The 24,517-nt window shown below is 43.3% G+C and overlaps 1 protein-coding gene across 1 annotated transcript in view; it reads right to left on the bottom strand.

Annotated features, from left to right (window-relative positions):
- FBN1 (fibrillin 1) overlaps window positions 1-24,517 on the bottom strand; it is a 250,030-nt gene that overhangs the window by 48,882 nt on the left and 176,631 nt on the right. The window contains exons 34-43 of the mRNA XM_015411782.1: window positions 15,860-15,982; window positions 13,875-13,997; window positions 11,331-11,456; window positions 8,415-8,537; window positions 6,877-6,999; window positions 5,935-6,099; window positions 5,471-5,539; window positions 5,220-5,345; window positions 3,626-3,748; window positions 1,709-1,867 (exon numbers count right to left, since the gene is read on the bottom strand). Of these exons, the coding sequence (XP_015267268.1) occupies window positions 1,709-1,867; window positions 3,626-3,748; window positions 5,220-5,345; window positions 5,471-5,539; window positions 5,935-6,099; window positions 6,877-6,999; window positions 8,415-8,537; window positions 11,331-11,456; window positions 13,875-13,997; window positions 15,860-15,982 (1,260 nt within the window). The remainder of the gene's footprint in view (window positions 1-1,708; window positions 1,868-3,625; window positions 3,749-5,219; window positions 5,346-5,470; window positions 5,540-5,934; window positions 6,100-6,876; window positions 7,000-8,414; window positions 8,538-11,330; window positions 11,457-13,874; window positions 13,998-15,859; window positions 15,983-24,517) is intronic.

The raw sequence follows: 24,517 nt of genomic DNA, 5'->3' as shown, positions 1-24,517 counted from the left end.
CAGCAGCTATACTGCAAATTTGGTGCCTCTACCTCAAAAAACAGCCCCTAGAGCCCCCGATACCTCCAGATCAATTTCCCATTATACCCTATGGGGACCATTGACTATAATGGTCCCCTTAGGGTATAAATGGAGCTGAAAAAATTTGGGTTTTCTGAAAAATCTCAAATCCAAACACCATACCAGTATTGGGATTTGGGATTATCGGAAAATATCAATATTTTTTTGGCTCAATATACCTGAACCTGAAAGTACCTATTTTTCTTGCACATCCCTACCGAGCTGCGGTGGCTCAAGTGGTTGAGATGCTGAACTGCAGGCTGTGGAAGGTCGGAAGTTCAGCAGTTCGAGCCCCGAGTGTGCCGCATGACGGAGTGAGCTCCCGTCTCTAGTTCCAGTTCCTGCCAACCTAGCAGTTCGAAAGCAAGAAATTGCAAGTAGATAAATAGGTACCACTTCGGTGGGAAGGTAACAGCGTTCTGTGCGCCTTGGTGTTTAGTCATGCCGGCCACATGACCACGGAAACGTCTTCGGACAGCGCTGGCTCTTCGGCTTTGAAACGGAGATGAGCACCGCAACCCTAGAGTCGGATTCGACTGGCTTTCGAGCAAGGGAACCTTTACCTTTACTTACTGAACAGCAGTTTCTTGGAAGCTACAGCTTTCCTACATTGGAGCTGTAGTGAAATGATACTTCGTTTGCTGGTGGCAGCAAAAAAGAACTCTACATGCATTGGGGAGGCAGGGTAGAATAAAGCTAGAGAGGTGTCCTCCTCAATGAGGCCTAGTGGCTTGAGACCAATGTTCCCTCTAAGATGAGTTAGTGTGAGCCAGCTCACAGTTTTTAAGCCTCCGACTCGCACGTTTTTGTCTTAGCTCAGGAAGAATGGCTCCAGAGCAAACAAACGTATGCAGTAGCCAAATCACTTGCTCACAACTTTAATGCCGGTAGCTCACAAACTAGAAATTTTTGCTCACAAGACTCCACAGCTTAGAGGGAACATTGCTTGAGACCTGGACTAGATGAGTAAATTCCAACCTCCTTGTGGTAGAACTAGGGCCTATTTCCCCACAGGAGCCATGGGTGGAGGGGAAGGGAGAGGGCCTTCAAAAATAGCTTTCTTGTTCTGCTATTAGCAATTTAAAGAAGGGGGGGAGTTATCTGTTAAGAACAACCCCCTTTAGAGTGTCAATATCACTCTGCTAGGTCCCGTGCTGATCAGAAAGTACAGAAGCTATCAATATCTAACAAGAGAACCAAGATTCAGTTAGCAAAACCTAGTGGAGTTGAACCATAAGAACATAAGAGATGCCAATGTTGGATCAGGCCAATGACCCATCCAGTCCCACACTCTGTATCACACAGTGGCCAAAAGTACCAGGTGCCATCAGGAGGTCCATCTGCTTTGCCCGCACAGCCCTGATGTGAACTGAGGCTGCATGAGCAAACTACTTGCATTTTACAGACAAATGCAGATGCCTGATCTGTCAGTTCTGTTTTTACCCTATGCAAACATTCCATGTCCCTTTTTCTTAGACTGAATTTTGGAGACTTTGCCAGCACATTTGTGCATGTACACAGAACATGCACTCAAAATAACATTAGGAAATATGGTGAATTTAAAAAACGTGACCTGTTTGCATACAATATACCCATTGTTGCTCTGTGCCACTCGTTCTACAGATGCTATGTTTTCTCCGTAACTAACCAGTGCTTGGGATAGGGCATTGTTCACACGGTCTATTCCAGGCTCGGCCAATGTTGTAGGAACAGCAGCACATTTTTTTGGTCATGTTAAAAAGCAGCTCTCCATCACAGGTTTGATTGTCGGCGTAATAATTTCTGTAGCAAATACTCCTCCTCATATCTGCAATGGCAAAGAAACAACAGACGATCAGGGCCTCGTCTCAGTGTGCATCACAAAGCCTGTGCTAGAAAACCTCCTTTAAGCAGAAGGTCCCAAGTCCAGACCATAAAGTAAGGTCAGGTGATGGATTTTGGGTGCCGGGAAAGGCAGCAGGGTACGAGAAAGACAAATCCATTGGGCAAGCAAGGCCGCTCGAGAGTTGCCCTGTTAGTGGTGCACAGCACCCTGATGGAATGTTCCACCCTGACGGTAATATAGTGCTTATGGGAGGGGCACCAAAATGACTCTGGTCAGCCCTTGTGCAGATTTTGAGTGCTGTCAAGGATGGTGGAGGGAGACAGGTATCTGACAGGTATCCATCAGGCATCTACTAAACAAAAGTATTGCTCTCATGTAGCCCCCACCCACTGCTTGAATTTCCCATGGGATTGTGCTCTGTAGAAATTAGCATGTGTTTTTTTTTAAAGTCAAAAGCTGCAAAATGCAAATGGCACTTTGCAAAGGACCAAAAGGCCCTGGACTGACCCTGCTTTTAAGTAACAGAATATGCTAAGCATCATTCCATCTCTTCTTTTTATTAGCAAGATGTTTGTTTCAACCCTCTGCTGGTTTTTGTTTTCGTTTTGCAGGAGCGGGTGGGGAAGAGTTTTTAGTTGCTTTTTTGGAAGAAGGTTGCTAAAATCCAAGGTTCTTCTGTTACAAGCTCACAGCTATTGAAAAGTTACATCACCATCCATGGGAAAAAAACAGTCTTACGGCATTGTCTAAAATCCCACAAATGCCACTTGGTTTCATAACCTGGGGCACACTCATCAAAAAACCTCAAAACCCTTGGCAGCAAAGTGCCGCTAACCTCAACTAGCCATGGGTTTGCATTTAAAATCTTGCTTAACTTTTGATTTCACATCCTTCTAGTGAAACACTGGGAAGTGGATGCCCTTGTGTCTTTGGCCCAGCTTTGCTTAGACATTCGGAGTTCATTTGAATTTGGAACCTAAAGAGAAATTCAGCAGAGCAGATTGGACTGAACTTAAACCAAATGTAGAGCCCTTGTAATGTGCTTCAGCAAATAACCACAATTAACACATTCATGTACATGCTTGTATATGTAAGTGAGGGCAATGTGTATCCCGAAAAACCATGAACATATTTTGGTGCATTTATTCAACATGCAAATTTTTATCCTGACATTCTACCAAGGAGCCCAGTGTCATCCCCTCCTCCATTTTATCCTCACAACAATCCTATGAGGTAGGTTAAGCGCAGAGAGACCAGCCAAAAGTTACTCAGTGAGCAACTGGGGATTTGAACACTATGGGAGTTTTGCCACTAATATTTAACAGAGGATTCAGGACTCAACTTTTCTTCCCACTGTTAAAAGCCTTACAACCATCCAATGGCTTTGCCAGCAAAATTTCCCCACTGGGAAAGTCTGTTCATGGATCAGTGGCAGGAAAAATTAGTTTTGCCAGAGGCTGCAATCTTAACATTATTTACAGAATGACACTTTCCATTAACGATGGGAAGGAAATAGTAAACTCTAGCCAGGCTCTCTGATAGTTAAAGTTCAGATTCATTAGAAGTCTTATCCCCCCTCCACCCAAAAGGTTTCTTCATCCCACTGATGAACATGAAGAAACAGGCCCATGTTTTTGTTTTGTGTAGACTGGCTTGACTCCACTGAACAGCTCAGCCACGCTGACTGTTACCAGCTGAGGACTAGCATGTGGGACTCTAGGAGGACTGTAAAGCACTCACCCATACAGTTGTTCCCACCGTTGACTTGCAAGTAGTCAGGAGGACAAATGCAGGTATAATTGCCAATGGTGTTGTAGCAAGTGCCAGGCCCACAGATGCCAGGTGTGGCACACTCGTCAATATCTGCAAGGAAAGTACAAGAATGCAGGCTAGTATCCGAAAGCGGAAGAGACAGCATGTAGCTCAAACTTGCCTAGAAGACACTCTGCCTCACTACAGACAAGGAGAGGTTGACGGTGGTGTGTAACGAAAGGAAACTGCACAAGCTCAGGAGGCACCATCACCAAGGTTCCCTCTAAGCTGTGGAGTCTTGTGAGCAAAAATTCTACTTTGTGAGCTACTGGCATTAAAGTGGTGAGGAAGCAGTTTGGCTATTGCATAAATGAGTTGGCTCTGGAGCCATCCTTCCTGAGCTAAGACAAAAATGCGTGAGCCGGAGGCTAAAAAACTGTGAGCTAGCTCACACTAACTCAGCTTAGAGGGAACATTGACCATCACCGCACCACAGAGTTGAGCCCTTTCGTAGGTGTAGCATCAAATGTGCATGGCAGAGCCCTTGCAATGCCGAGTTAAGAGCATGCACCACCAATCACAGCAACACTCTTATCACCCTTCCTTATAAAGCTACTTGGGGTTGAAGGGACGGTTATATGGGGGAGATTAAGCTGTCATACTACACCTGTGAGCTCTAGCACTGACTGCAGGTTCGGGGGGGGGACTTTAGTTAGCTGGGTCTCAGGCTAAACCCTGAATATGACCACTAGTAACTGCCGTCAGTTTGGCTAAAGATTTACTTTTGTGCAGGGCTGGAATATGGCTAACAGCAGTCTGGACGTCACGTGGGCACTCAAAGATCAGGGGATAAAACAGGCCAAGTCCCAAGGTGAAGCTAAAAGGAATAGTTATCACCTCTCCTCCACCTGTTTAATATTCCTTTGGTGCAACAGGGGTCCTGAAGAGAAAAGAGATGTGATCACGATCCCAGACCCGAGAGGTTCCCACTTAATTAGATGGGCATGGAAGAGAGGCTGTGACTGATTGAGAACCACTGGTTTAAGGGATGGTATTTTAAACAACTATTTTATTTTATTTTAAATTTCTTAACAGTGAAACATGTTTTCTTTAAATATGCGGTGCTGAGAAAAATGGTTCTCAGCCACAGACCCTGGAGTGCCGCTGCCAATCGGAAGGTGACTGTTACTGTCAGTCGGAAGGTGACAATACCCAGGATCAACAGTCTGGCTCAGCACAAGGAAGCTTCATAAATTATGTGCAGACAGAGTCTTGGTATTCCTGGAGAAAAGGGCCAGGCGAATCTTCCTCTGTTCCTCCCCACTGATGACCCAAAATGGCTTACAATTTTGTTCCCCCCTCCTCTATTTTATCATCATGACAACCAGCCTGTCTGTGAGGTGGGTGACTCTCAGAGAAAAGGGCTCAATAACCCAGCAAACCTTCATGGCAGAGGGTGTGTGTGTGAATCTGGGTTTCCCAGATGCTAGTACAGTACTCTAACGGCCACACCACATTGGCCCTACCACCTGGGTCATTAAAAGTGACAGTTCCCAGTGCTGAACCAACACAGCTTGCTCACCATCACACACTCGAGTCTCTTCGTTCAAGTAGGATCCAGGTTCACACTGACACTGAAAGCTGCCAAATGTATTGATACATCTTCCTCCTTGGCAAAGGCCAGGTAGCTCTTGGCATTCATCGATATCTATCGAATAGAAAACACACATCACATTTAAAAGGACTGGGGGGGGGGGGGGACACTACTACCAATACCACCAGGTTCATCACAGATTGTCGTAATATTAACCAGGGATCAAAAATATACGTTACCTTCCAAAATAACTGTAATAGGATTGGGTCGGAATCCTTCTCCTCCAGGGCACAGCTGCTTGTACTCAGCTGAAAAGGGAATACATTTTGTGCATGTGAAATTGTCAAAAGCTTCACTGCAACAATTACTGTGCTTATTCTCCTGCCACAATCTTTCCCCAGTACAATTTCCAGAGACTCCTCATGTTCGGGATTCCCAGGCTGATACCAGAGACTGCAGAGATTGGGCCCTCTTCATGCACAACTCAAGGGTCATCTATGCCAAAAGCAAACATAAAGGTCGATGCAATAAGCAACATTCTTGCATAGATGGTTTCGCACTGTTTAACTCTTTTTCGCTTTAGGCTGTACCAAACCCAAAGGATAACACAACCGTCCAACAACACATGCCCTGTGTATGATCCAGTTTGGAATTAACACTCTCTAAAGATACAAGCAGACTGAGATGCAGATTAGCCACTTACTTGAGTTCACAGCCGGGCAGTGTTCACAGGGAATTCCCCAAGCTTTACCAAGGGAACAGCAGCAAGAGGCTTTGGACACTCCGACCCCAATTTCATTGCTGCAAGCTGTGCCCCCATTGTCTCCTCGAGGTTTAATTTCCAAGTAACAGAAGCCAGAGCGGGTATCTAATGGACAGAAGAATCAAGCGTTTCAGAAGAAGAAGAGAATGGATTATTTTGGGTAGCCTTTCACTACCCAAAGGAGTCTCAGAGCGGCTTACAAACTCCTTTCCCTCCCCCTCCCCACAACAGACACCCTGTGAGGTAGGTGGGGCTAAGAGAACTCTGACAGAAAATGCTCCTTTTCAAGAACAGCTGGGCCAGAACTATGGCTTGCCCAAGGTCATCCAGCAGGTGCAAGTGGAGGAGTGGGGAATCAAACCTGGTTCTCCCAGATTAGAGTCCGCGCACTTAACCACTACGCCATTGTTGTCAATGCTTTAAATGGTCTGCAAAACACCAGAGGCCCTGAAATAAGGGGTGTTCCCATTCAGTGGCAGTATTCAGCTTCTAAGTGATGCATCATTCTTATTTATGCAAAAAATGTTAACCCTTAACAGTCAAGAAAGTTCAGTAGTTTTGCTACTACCACCACCGAATAAATACAGAAATAAAATCCAGGCCAGACACCATTCAATATCCAGCCACCAGACAATATCCTGCCCACTAAAGGAGCCTTTCTCGAACTTAAATGGCTTTTCCATTGAAGGAAGAACCATATAAGTTGGAGAAAGGGTTCAAACTTTGTTTCATGGAGTGGTATGATAGAGGCCAATATTTTAGACTGTTCTGCTTAACCTCCCGTATCATCCCAGAATAATACCCATACTTCCAATACAGAAGAGCCATGTGGTGTTTAGGAGTACCCAGACTTTAGTAGCTGGTAAAGGAAACAATGCTTACCGACACATCCGACACGAGTGGGATTCAGCTCAAAATCTGGGGGACATTCACAGTCATAACTGCCTGGGGTATTGATGCAAGTGCCACTGATACAGGTGGTGGGGTCTGCACATTCATTGATGTCTGTAGGAAGAAAAACAAAGCTGGCAGCAACTGGAAAATAAGCAAACACCTCCAGGACAGTGCCACAAAAATCCAGATGTGTGGATTTTGGTAGCCTTTCAACTAAGCTCAAGCAAAGAACCCGAGACAATGGCTTCCTAAACCTTTACATTCTACATAGGAACCCAGATAGATTCTAGTCCAGTACCGGCTTAGAGGCCAACAAGGTTTTGGGGGTTTAAGCTTTGAGAGTCAAAGATCCCTTTGTCAGATAGGATGAAGATCTCTGAATCTTTATATCCCACTCAGATGGAACTCAGGTTGCAAAGGTACAATGCCTATTGTACAACGGACGTTGTAATCAGCTTGATTACACCAGAGGGAAATGCTTAGGGGCAGAAAATTAGTGTGGTAAGAATCCTGTGTCCTTATTGTTCTGAAAATGTGAACACACAGGAACCCAGAAATCCCCCTTCATTAGATTCTTTCTAGCACCTACAATTCCCTTCTTTTCCAGCTCACCTAGCAAGTGTTTGCAGGACTGGAATTTTGCATTCTCCATATGCCTTTGGAAAAACGAGACAATGGTATTTTTCTAAGATTAGACACTACAACCATGACCTAAAATGGATGCAAGCTGAATGTCTGAAATTTCAACCTTCAACCTCAGTTCTCCATTCCACCTTGGACAACTGTTCCCCAAAACTCAGGAAATATCTGGGGTGGTCTCCACAGCAACATATGAAGCTGCAATTCAGGGAAGGAAATCAGATGGTACATGGAAGGACCTGCCCTTGCTAAATAAGCTCTTGCTTTCTGGCCAGTAGAGACAATGTATCAAGGCCCATACAGTGCTACGGACTACAGCCAACAAGGATTGCTTCATATGTAATGTGCGTAGTAGGAAGAAGTGGCCAGACCAAGTTTCCTGGTGTATACATATAGCCATGACGGGAAACACAGATTTACTGCATGCTCTGGTTATTGTTTAGATTAGATGTAAAACACTGAGTACTTTCCCATAAAAATGTACGGGTACAGCTGCTCAAGATATATTCTATTCTAAAGGTCCATGCACGAAGCTGCAAAATGTGCAATTACCATCCCTAAAAGTATAAATTTTCCCAAACCAACAGGAGTGACATTTGGAGGAGGGGGAACTGAACATAACCCAACCCGTGTAATAAGCAAAATCAAAATTCACATGGTTCGCCATTTGAGTCTACTGAGCAGAAATGCAGAGATCTTAGAAGAGCAGCTTATAGAAAATCCTGCACTGAAATTCTGAACAGAATTACACCACGGAAATCAACAGGTTTAGAAGGGTATAACTCTACTTAGGATCATATTGAAAAACTCTTCCATACTGCTAAAGAAAGCTGTGCCCGGGAAGTCAAGAAGAGTAACACGTCCGTGTTTACAAAACGCATCTTTACCTGTGCAGTTACCACCCGTTCTGTCCAATTCATATCCTGTCTCACACTGACATCGAAACAGGCCTGGAAGGTTGTGACATGTTCCATAGACGCAGACGTCCGGAAGGGCACATTCATCAATATCTTTATTAAAATGGAAGAAGAGACAACAGGAGTATTGATTATTTTTACCTCAACAAGAACCCTGTTTGGTAGAATTTAGTATTTTCGAAGTGAGGTACAAAACTGGATACAGAAACAACACCTGCATGATCCTTTAACTCAACAAATGGACTCCATATTTCAGTTGCAGCAGAGGCCATCCCTCCCTTCCCCTGGAATTCCCCGAGTTCCCCATGAATGGCTGAGAACTTGCAAGTGGAGGGCCCTTTCAATTCATACTTAGATTTTGCAAAGGCATCTTATACTGCACACCATTTATTTTTCATATTTGTATCCTGCCCATCCCGTGAGCAGGCTCAGGGTGGGTCACATCATCTCAAATAATACAGTAAGTTTTTAAACACAATAAAATATTACATTATAAACATTTAGAATTAGTAGTTATAGCTGCTGGTACAAATTCCGGCTTTTGAACTATGCTTTTGAACAATGCTCCCTCTAAGGTGTGGAGTCTTATGAGCAAAAATTCTACTTTATGAGCTACTGGCATTAAAGTTTTGAGCGAGCGACTTGGCTCCTGCATGAATTAGCTTGCTCTGGAGCCATCCTTCCTGAGTTAAGACAAAAATGCGTGAGCCGGAGGCTAAAAAACTGTGAGCTAGCTTACACTAACTCAGCTTAGAGGGAACTGCTTTTGAAGAAGCAGTAAGAGAGACTCGCATTTCCTGCCTTCTGCAAAAGCCCTACATAAGACCCCCATTTTCTGGGATTTTCCATCATTTGTTCCATCACATGTTCCAGAGAAGGTTAAGTAGCAACAGTCCCTATAATAGCTTTCCCCTTCCCTCATGTTTTATGCATCCTTTCTTGCTTTGTATCAGATGAAAAGAGAAGCAATAAACAAGCTCTGGATGCTTCTCTCTTCCTCCAAAGCACAGTGCAAGATGACAGAATGGGCCTCGTAGGTCCACCCCCCTCCCACTCCTGCATGGAGAGCTGGGAAAGGGGAAGGACCTTGTTTCATTTTGCACAGGCTTTTTGCAGAAGGGCAGGAGCAGCACAAGCCACTATCTTGGTTTCTGCCTTCCCCAAATATGTGACAGCAGACTCTCTCACTCCCCCATTAGAAGTCTGGTGGGTGATTGGATCCTACCCCCATCTCACCACTCCACTGAGCTAGATCTATTACTTTATTATAATGTTTATACTCCACCTTTCCCTTTGGTCCAAATTTGAAATCTTCCTTCAGTCTAAGACGACTTCCTCCATATTAAGTGGCCATACCATTGGCCGGAAAGCCAGTTAACTCAGAGGAAGGCTCCTTATGCTGAAGGAAAGCTACCTGGATGATGGTTGGATCTGTCCCAATGATTGGTTAACTCAGGGCTCTTTTTGTAGAAAAAGCCCAGCAGGAACTCATTAGCATAATAGGCCACACCCAACAGCAGGAACTCATTAGCATATTGGGCCACACCCCTGACAGCACAGCTCATTAGCACATTAGGCCACACCCCCATGTTACCAGAAGTGTGGTCATCCAGCCACACCCACCTTTTGCTTCTTATTCTGTTTACCTTGTTTGTTGTCAAAACCCAGGGCCTTTTTGTAGCAGGAACTCCTTTGCATGTTAGGCCACACACCCCTAATGTAGCCAATCCTAATGAGTTCCTGCTGTTGGGTGTGGCCTATTATGCTAATGAGTTCCTGCTGGGCATTGCCAACTTGGGAGCCAGCCAGAACTCTGTTCTTGTGCGTTCCTGCCCAAAAATAGCCCTGGGTTAACTAGACAAACCCCTTATTTAAAGACTCCTCCCTGAAAATAAAAATTGTAAACTACTGTAAACTAGAAAAATATCCACAATGATGCTAAGTGACACCAAGTGGTGGGACAGAAAAGGTGGGAGTCTACATGGTAGAATGCATCTCAGATACATTGTGGTGGCTGAAAGTGCTTTCAAGTCACAGCTGACATGGTGAGCAACCCCATAGAGTTTTCAAGGCAAGAGACATTCAGAGGTGGTTTACTATCACCTGCCTCTTAAACTTCCTTGGTGGTCTCCCACCCAAATACTAATCAGGGCCGACCCTGCTTTGCTTCCAAGATCTGATGAGATTGGGCTAGCCTGGCCCATACAGGTCAGGGCCAGATGCATTGTGCCTCCTCACTTTGTGGGGTTCCTCGTAGGCTCAGCCACCAGTTCAAAAGTGGGGTGGCAGGTGCTGCTCCCCAGCACAAGTGTTCCCAAACACAACATTTTCATTTTTTCTCCAGATTACTAAATGAAGCATGGTTCAATAGGACTCCTGTTTATTTTAACCCCAGGAACTGGTGTGTCTGTGTTTATGTATGATAGTATTCACAGCAACCCAAAAGCTCTTGGCACTGTGATGGAGGAATTACTGCACTACTCATAATTTTGACTCAGTATCTTTTCAGGTTGTGAAACATTTCTGAAGTGTTTCTTGACACGGACCACGTTTTTAACTCTCATGGCTACAGCTGCACAAGCAAAATCAAGGTTAATGATAAAAGTAGCAGAAATGAAGGCTGCCAAAAGCAAATTTGTATAATCAGCCAGACCAGAAAATACAAAGCAAAAATCTCCCAAAGGAGCCCTCATTCTTGTTTCCCTAGAAGATCTCTTTTAAATTATGTTTAAGTAAAAAAGCAAGGAATCTGAATCAAAACAAAATATTTCTCTTGCCTAGCTGTTATTAAGTTAATGCTTTAAGAAAACACACAGACACAACGAAATATAACAGCAACCCAGTATGATTGTTAAATTAAGTTGTTTATCATTTACACTGAATTACCATCACAGGCTTTTGCGTCTGGACTTGGCACAAATCCCATATCACATTCACAGCGATAGCTTCCTGGGGCATTGAGGCACTGCCCGTTTTCACAGAGATTTGGGTTTTCTGAGCATTCATCAAGATCTGAAGAAAAAAATGGGAGAGGGAAGCAATTGAGTATAAATAGTATTTCAGGAATGTGAAGAAACAACCACATGCTAAGATCAGAAATTCCATATAGGCCTCAGCAGAAAATGAAACATGATTCCATGGACAGTCTGTCAAAGCTAAGACTTTGCTTCCAAAATTTTACTACCAGCAGTTAACATATTTGCTGCTAAATATGTTAAGTTTTTTCGTCATTTTTGAAGTAGCCTAAACAGACAACTAATGAGTGTCAACAGAACTTCATGGTGGATGATAGCTAGAAATAATTGTTGAAATGTCTTCCCAATACCTCTGCCCACATGTGTAACAGCACCAAGTCTGAAACAATGTCCCTTTAAGCCTTTTCCATCTCCAATACACAAGAATACTTACTTATAACGATTTGACCTAATCATGGCTATGATCTCAATGTCTAGATAAATAAATAAATAGAGACAAAGGGCAACCGCACTGAAATTTTGGCGATAAATTCATTCATAGTTACACAAATGGACAGGTATATATTAGGTCTATCCATTTCCTAAATCTCATATGAAAAGAACATTAAAAACTCAACTTAGTCAAATGCCTTTTCTCTGTCTATATAGCAAAAAAACTGTAGAGATTATTAAACCTATTTTCCTAACATTCCCTTTTTTCCCCCTGCCATCAAACTTGTCTGGTCATCCCTTATAAATGCTGCTGAAACTCAGTCAGATTGCCAATACAGAAGTCAACATTTTTTATCATCTATATTTGATAAAGAGATGGGCCTATATGACTCTGGTCTCTCAGAATCGTATGTTGTTGTTGTTGTTGTTGTTGCTGTTGTTATTTTAAACCTCCAACCAAGTCTTTGGAACATTCCCTGATGTAGTACTGTTTGAAAAGAAACTGACCATAATTGCTTCCAATTCTACTGCAAAAGTCTGACAGTACACACAAGGGATTTCATCTGTTCCAACAACATATTGTATTATATCAGTCCAATTTCTTTTATAAATATAAATAGTCATAGCTTGTTCTAACTGACCTCTGAGTTCTACTGATAAAAGTAGAATTATCTTTTTCAAATATTTGCTAATATCAGTCCTTTGGGAACCATCTGTTTTATAGAATTTACCAAAGTACACAACGAACTCTGCAAATATATCCTGCTGTAAATGAGATTATAATCCTTTATTAGCTATCGGGATAATGCAACACTGTTTTATACCTCCTTTACTTGACAAAAATCTTGCTTATATTTTTTCTGGCTTTTTGCCATATGCATGTTTTTCTACTTCTGCTTCTAAGATATAGCTTCTAATAAAGTGTCATGATGTAACATGGCAGACAACAACGAACTCCAGCTTAATCTCCAAATAAGATAGAAGTCCTTTAGGAAAACTGTGTGTCTGTCACACACACACAAACACATACACACACACACAAAATATAACTCCAGTAAATTAAAATTATTCAAGAAAAAAAGTTAGGGAATAGGAGTTTGGATCCTGTGACTCCATTTCACAAGGCGAAGGGTATTACTCTGATGGGGCCCTTGGAATTAATTCTGATCAGTACAGCACAGAAAAGGCTATTCTTACTGTCCTTCCCCATGTAGCATAGGAAAGTTTAGAAAGGGAACTGGGGTGGGCATGCATTTACTGTATTCCCATTCCAAGATTTTAGGTGCTGCCTTCTTCATTGCTTAAAGAGTTATTGTGGAATCTAGGAGTGAAGAAAGCACCTTTCTACCTATTCTAAATTAACTCTTCCCACTTTGACTTAATTTACTTCAAAATGGTCACAGGCTTTTAAAGTGTACAGTTATCCTGTATTTTACAGAGAGCAAGGATAAGGCTCTTGCATTCCCCAATCCCAGTCATCTCCCCCCTCCCCATCATACACTCAATAAGGATAATTCCTCCCCTGTCCCCTCCTTTTTCTTCATCTGATAGTTGACTATTCTCAACATTCTGTACAGCAGGCTGTTCCAAAAAGTAGCCAAAATGAAAAATAATTCTATACAGACTTGCAACTGATCAGATAGATTTCCAATGTCCACCTGAAAGTCCTGGCCTATGGGTTGAAAACCACTGGTGTACCCTTCCTCATATTTTAGGAGCACCTCTTAACATTATTTTCTTATTTTTAAATATACCACAGTAACTATAGCAATGTTATCAACATAGCAGAAAGAGTTGTTTTGGGGTGGGGGAATAAAGAGTTTTGCAGATCTAGTAAATAGGCATATATGATCGTTTGTAACGAAGTCCGTTTAGAACCAATGATCTGACCAAAGCTAGTCAGTGCTCCTGGGAAACAGCCTCTTATGATCATATTTGTGAACGGCAAACAAACATTCAAGCAAGCAAACAATCAGAGGAAAAAGTGTTATATTAAGAGATATTGATCCAAGAGAAAGCTCACCTGTACAGGTGAATCCATCTCCAGTATATCCTTCTTTACACAGGCAACGGTACGATCCCAGGGTGTTCTTGCAATCAGCATGTGGGCTGCACATGTGAGTGCCATTGGAGCATTCATCCAGATCTAAAAAGAACAACCCCCCCAAAAAACCCTACATTAATAAAAACACAACCATTTAGCACTGCAGACTTTGTGTATACTCTGTTTCAAGCATAATGGAAAGCCCTGCAGTAGTGAGTCTATGTAGGAAAAGCAAACGACAATGGTGGGTAGCCCCGGGACAAATGGCACTGCCATTAATCAAGTAGAACATTTCAGTAAATAATCTATGGCTCAGTGATGAAAGTGATGGAAACAAAAAAGCTATCTGAAGAGGATACATTCGCAGAAACCAAGCCCTCTGAGGAAAGGCTGAGGGACTTGGGAATGTTTAGTCTGGAGAGGAGAAGGTTGAAGGGGGACATGATTGCTCTCTTTAAGTATTTGAAAGGCTGTCACTTAGAGGAGGGCAGGAAGCTGTTCCTGTTGGAGCAGAGGATAGGATTCGCAGTAATGGGTTTACATTAAGGGTGGGAAGGTACTGGCTGGATATCAGGAAAACCTTTTTTACAGTGAGAGTTGTGCAACAGTGGAATCAACTGCCTAGGGAGGTGGTGAGCTCCCCCTCACTGGCAGTCTTTAAGCGGCGGCTGGACAAACATTTGTCTGGGATGCTCTAGGCTGATCCTGCATTGAGCAGGGGGTTGGACTAGATGGCCTGCATGGCCCCTTCCAACTCTGTGATTCTATGGAACATAAGACTCTGAAAGAAGAAAGTGGCAGAGTGCAAAGCTTGCATGCATAAGATCCCAAAACTTCAGTACTTGATTCCAGGTAGCAAGTGCTGGAGAAGACCTTCCTCTACTTGAGAACTTCTACCAAACCCTAGCCTAGGCAGGGTTGACCTACCCCTACATAAAGGAAGCTTCATATGTTCATAAGAAATAATACCATCCTGAAGCATATAGTCTAGGCTTTCGTGGGAGCACTGAGGAATAACATAAGAAAAGCCATGCTGGATCATACTGGTAGCCCATCTAGTCCAGAATCCCGTCCCACACATTGACCAACCTATTGCCCTGGAAGGTCAATAAACAGGGCACAGAGGTCAATTCAGAGGGCTGCTGCCTCTGGAGGTTCAGAACATGTAAGTACAGAGAACAAACAATGATTCAGGCAACAGTAATAAGAGACTATGGCCGGCACCTAAACCTTTAGATGCATTTGAAAGCCTTCTGCCTTCCCAATGGTTTCTTTTTCTTTTTACAATAAACTGCAGACCCCCCTCCCCCATATATCCTATGGCAAAACTCTTCTCTGTTTCAAAAGCAATTTGGCATATGTCATGAGGAGTTGCTATTTACTTGAGAAACAAAGTTTAGCTTCACTATGGAAGACCCCTAACAATACTCAGCACCGGCTCAACTTCCCATCAGAGCAATGTGTACAGGCCATGAAGAACAAAAGATTTACAATAAACTTCTATCAGGGGAAAAAAGAGGAAGCAATTTAGATTGATCTGATGTGCAAGGGGGATCATGATTTTAGAACAATTTAAAAATCATTTGGGCAGCAGTGCAAAGAGCCTATGGACGCAAAACAATTTGCTCCTCTACAGGTTTTCCGGTGTAATCCTAAACAAAGTTGCACCATTCTAAATCCATTGAAGTCAATGGGTTCAGAAGGGTTTATCTCTGTTTAGGACTGCACTGTTCAAGGAAGAACTATATAAAAGCTTGCTACTGTCTATGGATATCTGCGCTGATGCTTAGGATTAGATCTGGTGGCCATGAAAGCCATACCTTTGATGTGGTTGACTGAAAAAGGGAGAAGAGTTTGCATATTAAGCCAATAGCTACTGCACTGCATACAGAACAATTACTTTCAACACCCCCAACAATGTATTCCAAAGGTTATATTAACCAAACAGAATGCCTCAAGCTCACCTGTACATTTGATACCATCTCCAAGCCAACCTGGGCTGCAGCTGCATTTAAAACTTCCAGCCGTGTTGGTACATATAGCATGCCGGTCGCAATTATGGGCTCCAATTTCACATTCGTTAATATCTGTGAAAAGGGGAGAAAAATTGTATGTCATCTTTTTCTGAAATCTCTCAGGGCAAGCATTCATTCCTCATTTATTTGTTCATTTCGTTTACAGTCTGCCTTTCTTGCTGAGTGTCAGGGTGGATTACAACTGAAACAATGCAGTAACAAACAGTATAATATATAGCCCCATGAAAATCAGAGAATGTGCCGCTACAGACAATCAAGCAACATTACAAGATTGGAAAACAATGCAATGCAGTGAAATACTGCATCACATACAATAGCAATAAAGCTGGTTTACAAACTTAAGACATTTTTTTTAACAAAACAGCATAATATGCACAATGAAGACTACCTTAAATTCCAGTAGGGGTTGTCAGGTCCTACCTGGCTGCTGGTGGGGGGGCTCCAGAGTCCATTCCAGGATCTTCTGGCACGCACGCAAAATGTATGCGCTGCGATGACATCACCCAGAAGTGATGTCATCACATCGCTGGCATCAGGGTGACGCTCTAGTTTTGTGGCAAAACTCTATGGTTTGAGCCCAATTTTACCATAGAGTTTTGCCCAAAAACTAGAGCGTCACCCTCGACATCAGCGATGTGATGATGTCACTTCTAGGTGAGGGCATTATGTTATGTTCAGAGGCATTTGTGGGTGGGGGTCCCAGCTGGCCAGTAATGGAAAGAGACCCACAAAAGTGGGGGAAACCCCGCCTGGACCAGAGGCCTGATTCCATGGAGATTAATTACAACATTATTCACTTTATACAAAGGGTCTCCTGAACAGTTCTGTCTTTAATTGCTTTCTCATCTAATAATCAACTGGTGAAACTTTAGGCACAGTATGCACGCACCCAAAAATTACTGTACCTTTGCCACTCCTGGAACGATTCCTCAGAGAATACCCAACTCAAAAATTACTGTACCTTTGCCTGGAACGATTCCTCAGAGAATACCCAAATCAGCCTCGCATTGCCAGAGTCCAGCACGGCTTGATTATATATCAGTGACCAAGTGTACTGTACAGTACCCTTCCCAATTCTCAATATTCTCAGACAGACCACTTGGGTATTTGCCCTTGGGTGGTGGTGTTTTGTGTTTTTTTAAATTGAGCAATATCAGATTATATCAACCACATAACAAAACTTTGTGCAGAAAGAATGTATGTTTTTGCACATGCATTGTATCAGGATGCTGGGAATATAAGAAATGCCCAGAGCCTCCTTTTCCTCCCAGAGTATGTGCATGAAAGTACACTTCCAATGTATTTTGGTTGGAAACATCGGACTCAAGGAAGTTTGAGAAACGTTGTGGGGGAATACTCAGAAAAACTGGCACAGGAATGGAAAGGCAGCAAGCTGCGCAGAAGTTCCAAAATCATCTCTTTAACGAAGGCACCAAAACCACAGCAATAAGGCGGTCTGTAAGATGTCCTTGGGGAAGTACTATCTGTCAGATGGGACAAGAACAGACCAAACGTTTGCAAGGGGTATCACAATTGCTAAGACAGCAAGGCCAATGTCGCACTGCACTGAAATCCTCATAGCACCACGTGACTGACAACACAGTTAGATTTTGGTTGCCCCGACAACAGGGATTTCACCATCTCCATTCGGAGAGAAGGCTTTTGCCTTTCAAGAACCACCATTAAATCTGATTGGCTACATGGGGTTGTGACATCATCATGCTAACAATTTGATCCCCAACTGGATGGGAGGAGTCAGAAACCATCTTTTAAAAAATGGTACCAAAACAGCAGTTGAGAGGGTACACACACTGGCTACACAGTCACAAAATTATGGGGCAAAGTAAGTTTGGGAGAGCATTTTGTACTTGCTTGCAACTCTGTTTTCACCTCTACCCTTCTTTTTTTTGAGGCAAAGATTCAGCACAGCTCCACTTTTAGCCAGAGGAGGCAGAAAGAACCAGTCTAGCACAGTGGTTTTCAAACCATGTTGACTGCGTTCTCAAACGATGATATAAAACATTTTTTCCATGTTTTCCAGTAATAAAAAAGAACACATAGTGTTACCCTTTCAAATACTTGGTTTTCTGCAGTACCACTGTGAAGCAGGCTGCTACTCAGCATGACTAAAGATACCCAAAAATTGGCTCAAAAAAGAAGAGCAAAATTTTCATTGACTTTACTAAAGCAAAGAGTACAGTGTCAAGACTGTACAAACATTTTCTCTATCTTTCCTCCCCTTCCTAATCTTGTTTCCTTACAACATTTCCCTTTGTGTAAAGCTGTGGCGAGCCAATGAAAACAAACATTCTATTCCAACGCTGACCCTGCATCCTCAGCCTGTCTCACTGCTTCTTCTGACCAGAGCTCATGTCATTCTTATCTTTGTAAGCTTGAGGGGGGGTGGGGCAGCGCTGACTGCATTTTTCAAGACCAAGTCTGCATCATACACGCACGCAGAAGAAACAAGAGTTGTCTGAATAGCCTGTCGCCAATACAAATCCCAGTTTTCCATTAAACTCGTTCAAGACGTTTTGTAGTAGGTGGGCGAAAACAGTAGCCTGTTCCCCCAGCAAGCTTGCCAGGCTATGTGCCTGGTATAATTCAGGCTGTAAAGGTGTCTGCCCAATGCATTAAAGTCCTGCTGCATGGAGAACATATAAATAGGCCCTTCAAGACTTCAGCAGAGGAGAACGGGCAACGACAACAACATTCCTCCTCTCACTTTGAAGTTATTTTATGCCATTTATGTAAAGTAGAACTCAGATCACTCTGAGGATCACTTTTGTATGTTTTCTACTCCAGAGGACTGCATAATTATGTTAATTGCAGAAAAGCATATGTGCTAACAGTTTTAACTCAGTGTTTTCTTCATAATTCCCTTTTCTTCTCTGTACCCTATGACAAGCTCCCTTTTCTCTCTGAATTATTTTCTGCTGGTTTTCCTGCTGTTCATTAACTACCTTACAGAATTCTCTCTCTACGCCCAACATATCACATGCCCCTTTCCTCCCCTTTCCTTCTGCACCACCTCAGGTCTGCGTCCCCTTCTCTGCTACCCCTTTATTTCATGTTAGCCCACCTCCAGATTCTTCTGCACCCCCCCCACCATTTCTGTTACACACCCTCATCACTTTACCACATCTCTCTTTGTTGCTCTCAGTTAATTAACTAAGATACAAATACACAGTTTTTCTCCCCAGTGGAGACCCAACCAGGCGCGCAACACCATTCTCATCTCCTCCACCTTATATTCAAAACAATGACCCTGTGAGGTGGACTAGGCAGAGGGAGCGTGCATGTGTGACTGTCCCAAAGTCACCCAGTTAGCTTCTCTGGCAATGTCGGGATGCAAACCGGGGTCTCCCAGATCCTAGTCTGGCATCTAACCACTACATCAGGCTGACTCAAAGAGATGTCCTAGGTATCCTCTCCCTTTTTGCCATCTCACAGGACCCCTGTCTCTGCACCCTTTTCAGTCAGTATCCCCCATTCCTCTTTCTTTCCCCCACACCATTTACAGTCCAATGGGTGGAACAGGGCCTGCGCACTCAGTAGGCAAACTGAGGTGATTGCCTCAGGCACCAAATTTCGAGGGGTGCCAAAAAGGTGAAGAGGAGCCTCCTCTACTGACCGGAAGGGAAGTTTGGCATTAACTGGTTCCTAGAATCTCCATATCTGTTCGCTCTGGTCTTCTGTAGGTGCTGGGAACGAACATGGGAGGGCTTTTAAAGAATGTATCGATTTTTGCTTCTTTCACCATTGTTCATTCTGAATGTTCAATAAGTAAAATGTTCTTTCTACTCTTCTCACTTTTCTCTCCCTGTTGAATTGGGGGAGGGGCAGCCGCAAAGTCATGGTTCCACTTGAGTGCCAAAAATCCTTGGGCTGACCCCTCAGGTGGAACAAATTATTAATCCCTCATTAACAAATGGCTTGATACATCCTCTGAGTTTCAAAGAGGCTGTTACAATGCCACTGTTGGAAAATAAATCCCTTGATACAAGGGAGCTGTCAACTATGGACTCTCCTTTCTGCTTTTTCTAAGAAAAATACTTGAAGGTGTCATCACAATTCCAGGTGATTCTACATGAAACATATTGAATCCGTTTTTTAACCTCAGGAGGTACGTATACTGTCTTGGTTGCTCTGACCTTGACAGCGCCATGTGATGACTTTGCAGAGGAAGGAAATTGCAGGGGACAGACCAGGCAATAGTAATAGGTTAATTGTAATTGTTGTCTACGTATGTATTTATTTGGAAAATGTATATGCCACTTCTCCAGAGAATATACATTCCTAGAAATCTTGCTGAGGGGAGAGAATTGGGTGGGAGTATGTATACATGCATGGGAATTCTTAAAAGCCTGGAGGCGGGAAGGCTAAGATAATGCTATGGTAGTAGCCTACCCTTTAAGAAATGGTTCTGCAGTGGCCTAAACCAGATATGAGATCTGGGAGTAGATGAGAAGTGAACAAAGAATGAGGAAAGGTTAAAGCGCTTGGGGCTCTTTAGCTTGGAGAAAAGACGATTGAGGGGTGACATGATTGAGGTTTACAAGATTGTGAATGGGATAGAGCAGGTAGAGAACTGGAATAACAGACAAGTTTGGCCTTGGAAAGCAAAATGAAGCAGGGCAAAGGTTAACAGAGTTTTGTCAAGAGAACACACTGGTCATAGCGAACACCCTTTTCCAACAACCTAAGAGGCGACTCTACACATGGACATCACCAGATGGGCAACACCGAAATCAGATTGACTATATAATTTGCAGTCAAAGATGGAGAAGCTCTATCCAGTCAGTAAAAACAAGACCTGGAGCTGACTGTGGTTCAGATCATGAGCTACTCATTGCAAAATTCAGACTTAAACTGAAGAAAATTGGGAAAACCACGAGGCCATTCAGGTTTGACCTAGATCGCATCCCTGATGAATATACAGTAGAGGTGAAGAATAGATTCAAGGGTCTGGATTTGATAGATAGAGTGCCTGAAGAACTATGGACAGAGGTTCGTGACATCGTACAGGAGGCAGCAATCACCACCATCCCAAAGAAAAAGAAATGTAAGAAAGCAAAGTGGCTTTCTGATGAGGCTTTACAAATAGCAGAGGAAAGAAGGAAAGCGAAAGGCAAAGGCGAAAAGGAAAGATTTACCCAACTGAACGCAGATTTCCAGAGAACAGCAAGGAGAGATAAGGAGGCCTTCCTGAATGAACAGTGCAAAGTAATAGAAGAAAACAATAGAATGGGAAGGACTAGAGATCTCTTCAAGAAAATTGGAGAAATCAAGGGAGCGTTCCATGCAAAGCTGGCCATGATAAAGGACAAAAACGGTAGGGACCTAACAGAAGCAGAAGAGATTAGGAAAAGATGGCAAGAATACACAGAAGAACTATACAAGAAAGACCTCGATGTCCTTGACAACCACGACGGTATAATCACTGACCTCGAGCCAGACATCCTGGAATGTGAAGTTAAATGGGCCTTAGAAAGCATTGCTAACAACAAAGCTAGTGGAGGTGATGGTATTCCAGCTGAGCTATTCAAAGTCTTAGAAGATGATGCTGTTAAAGTTCTGCACTCCATTTGCCAGCAAATTTGGAAAACGCAACAGTGGCCACAGGATTGGAAAAGATCAGTATACATTCCAATCCCAAAGAAGGGCAATGCCAAGGAATGTTCAAACTATCGCACAATTGCACTCATATCACACGCTAGCAAGGTCATGCTCAAGATCCTACAAGCTAGGCTTCAACAGTACGTGGATAGAGAACTACCAGAAGTACAAGCTGGGTTTCGAAGAGGTAGAGGAACTAGAGATCAAATTGCCAACATTCGCTGGATTATGGAGAAAGCAAGAGAGTACCAGAAAAATATCTACTTCTGCTTCATTGACTATGCTAAAGCTTTTGACTGTGTGGATCACAACAAACTATGGCAGGTCCTTAAAGAGATGGGAGTACCAGACCACCTCACATGTCTCTTGAGAAACCTGTATAAGGGCCAAGAAGCGACAGTTAGAACCGGATATGGAACAACTGATTGGTTCAGCATAGGAAAAGGAGTACGACAAGGATGTATATTGTCACCTTGCTTATTTAATATATATGCAGAGTACATCATGCGAAATGCTGGCCTGGATGAATCACAAGCGGGAATTAAGATTGCTGGGGAAAAGATCAACAACCTCAGATATGCAGATGATACCACTCTAATGGCTGAAAGTGAAGAGGATCTAAAGAGCCTCTTGCTCAGAGTAAAAGAGGAGAGCGCAAAAGTGGGCTTGAAGCTCAACATCAAAAAAACTAAGATCATGGCATCCGGCCCCATCACTCCTTGGCAAATAGAAGAGGAAGTCGTGGAAGTGGTGACAGACTTCACGTTCCTGGGATCCCAGATCACCGCAGACTGTGACAGCAGTCATGAAATTAAAAGACGCCTGCTCCTTGGGAGGAAAGCGATGGCGAACCTAAACAGCATGATAAAAAGTAGAGACATCACCCTGCCAACAAAAGTCCGCATGGTCCAAGCAATGGTATTCCCAGTAGTCATGTATGGCTGTGAGAGTTGGACTATAAGGAAGGCCGAGCGCTGAAGAATAGATTCTTTTGAACTATGGTGCTGGAGGAGACTCTTGAGAGTCCCTTGGACTGCAAGGAGATCAAATCAGTCAATCCTAAAAGAAATCAACCCTGACTGTTCCCTGGAAGGCCAGATTATGAAACTGAAGCTCAAATACTTTGGCCACCAAATGAGAAGGGAGCACTCACTGGAGAAGACCCTGATGCTGGGAAAGATTGAAGGTCAAAGAAGACGGGGACGGCAAAGGATGAGATGGTTAGACAGTGTCATAGATGCAACGAACATGAAATTGAGCAAACTTCAGACGATGGTGGAAGACAGGAAGGCCTGGTGTGATCTGGTCCATAGGGTCACGAAGAGTCGGACTAAACTGTGCAACTGAACAACAACAACGAAAAATGGCATGAAACCAGTCCCATTTTCTGTCACAGGCAATGCATATCTTTGCATGAAAACTGAATATTTCCCTGCATTCTGCCCACATTCTTATTGAAGTGAAGAGAGAAAAAAGGTTAACATCTGGGATTGCATGTCAGTGGGTGGATTATGGACACAGTTAAATGACTGAGGGCAAAGTGGGGGGGGTGAAAACATGTTTACTTGTTAAAATGGAAACAATCAGTAATGGCAAAGGGGATGAAATAGCTAGATGCAACTGTAATAGCACCCAGTGGACATTATGCAGTTTGTTCTCATGAAACAAGGAACCTACATGTCAAAGCTACAAATGCATTTTTGTAATTCTTGAAAGGGGGAAAAAGAGAGTGGGTGCTTTTGGCACATCTGCAAGAACAAAAGAATCCATTCTCTTCCCCCCCACCACGTGCCCCTCCCCCATTGTGTCAAGCTGTTTGACACAAAATGCACAGTTATGTTTTAATACTTGTCACTAAATGCTGTGTCACCGAGGTCTCCTGTCTGGGAACAGGAAACAAGAGTTAAATCTGAGCAGTGAAGTCCAGCCTTCAGACATAGCTCATTATTACATTTTAACAAAGGAATCTGGACAGTGAGGATTAGAAAAGAAAAACAGAAAGATCCAACTCACTCCATTGTTTGCCTTCCAGGAGCAGCTGCAACTATTACATTAGCATTTAGGCAAAAAGTTAAAAAAGGGGGGGGGAGGACACGAAGCTGGAAAGAGCACTCAACTTACTGTGAAGAAGCATTTAGAAGAGAAAGGGAACTACTCTCTCACACACTTGGAATCCTTAGGTGAACTATTAAAATGGTCACTAAAAACCCTCCCATTCCCCAGAGCTGTGCACTCCATGTTGGGGAATTCCTGGAGATATGGGTAGTGCCCAGGGAGGGACCTCAACCGGTCATAATCAATGCTCCCTCTAAGCTGTGGAGTCTTGCGAGCAAAAATTCTACTTTCTACTGGCATGATAGTTGTGAGCAGATGATTTGGCTACTGCTTAAATTAGTTTTGCTCTGGAGCCATCCGTCCTGGGCTGAGACAAAAATCTGTGAGCCGGAGGCTAAAAAACTGTGAGCTAGCTCACGCTAACTCAGTTTAGAGGGAACACTGGTTATAATGAACATAAGAACATAAGAGACGCCAATGTTGGATCAGGCCAAAGGCCCATCCAGTCCAACAATCTGTATCACACAGTGGCCAGAAATACCAGTGCCATCAGGAGGTCCACCAGTGGGGCCAGGACATTAGAAGCCCTCCCACTGTTGACCCCCCCAAGCACCCCCCCAGAGCCCCTATCTATACCTTGTAGCTAATAGCCACTGATGGACCTCTGCTCCATATGCTTATCTAATTCCCTTTTGAAGCCGTCCATGCTTGTAGCTGCCACCACTTCCTGTGGCAGTGAATTCCATGTGTGAATCACTCTTTGGGTGAAGAAGTACTTCCTTTTATCCGTTCTAACCTGACCGCTCAGCAATTTCATGGCGTGCCCACGGGTTCTTGTATTGTGAGAAAGGGAGAAAAGTACCTCTTTCTCTACCTGCTCTTTCCCATGCATAATCTTATAAACCGTGTAGT

This window comes from Gekko japonicus, unplaced genomic scaffold (assembly GCF_001447785.1).
Source record: "Gekko japonicus isolate JY-2015 unplaced genomic scaffold, Gekko_japonicus_V1.1 scaffold266, whole genome shotgun sequence".
Taxonomy (NCBI): Eukaryota; Metazoa; Chordata; class Lepidosauria; order Squamata; family Gekkonidae; genus Gekko; species Gekko japonicus.
Note: the sequence above shows the minus strand (reverse complement) of the source record. Positions and strands in the feature narration are given on the sequence as shown.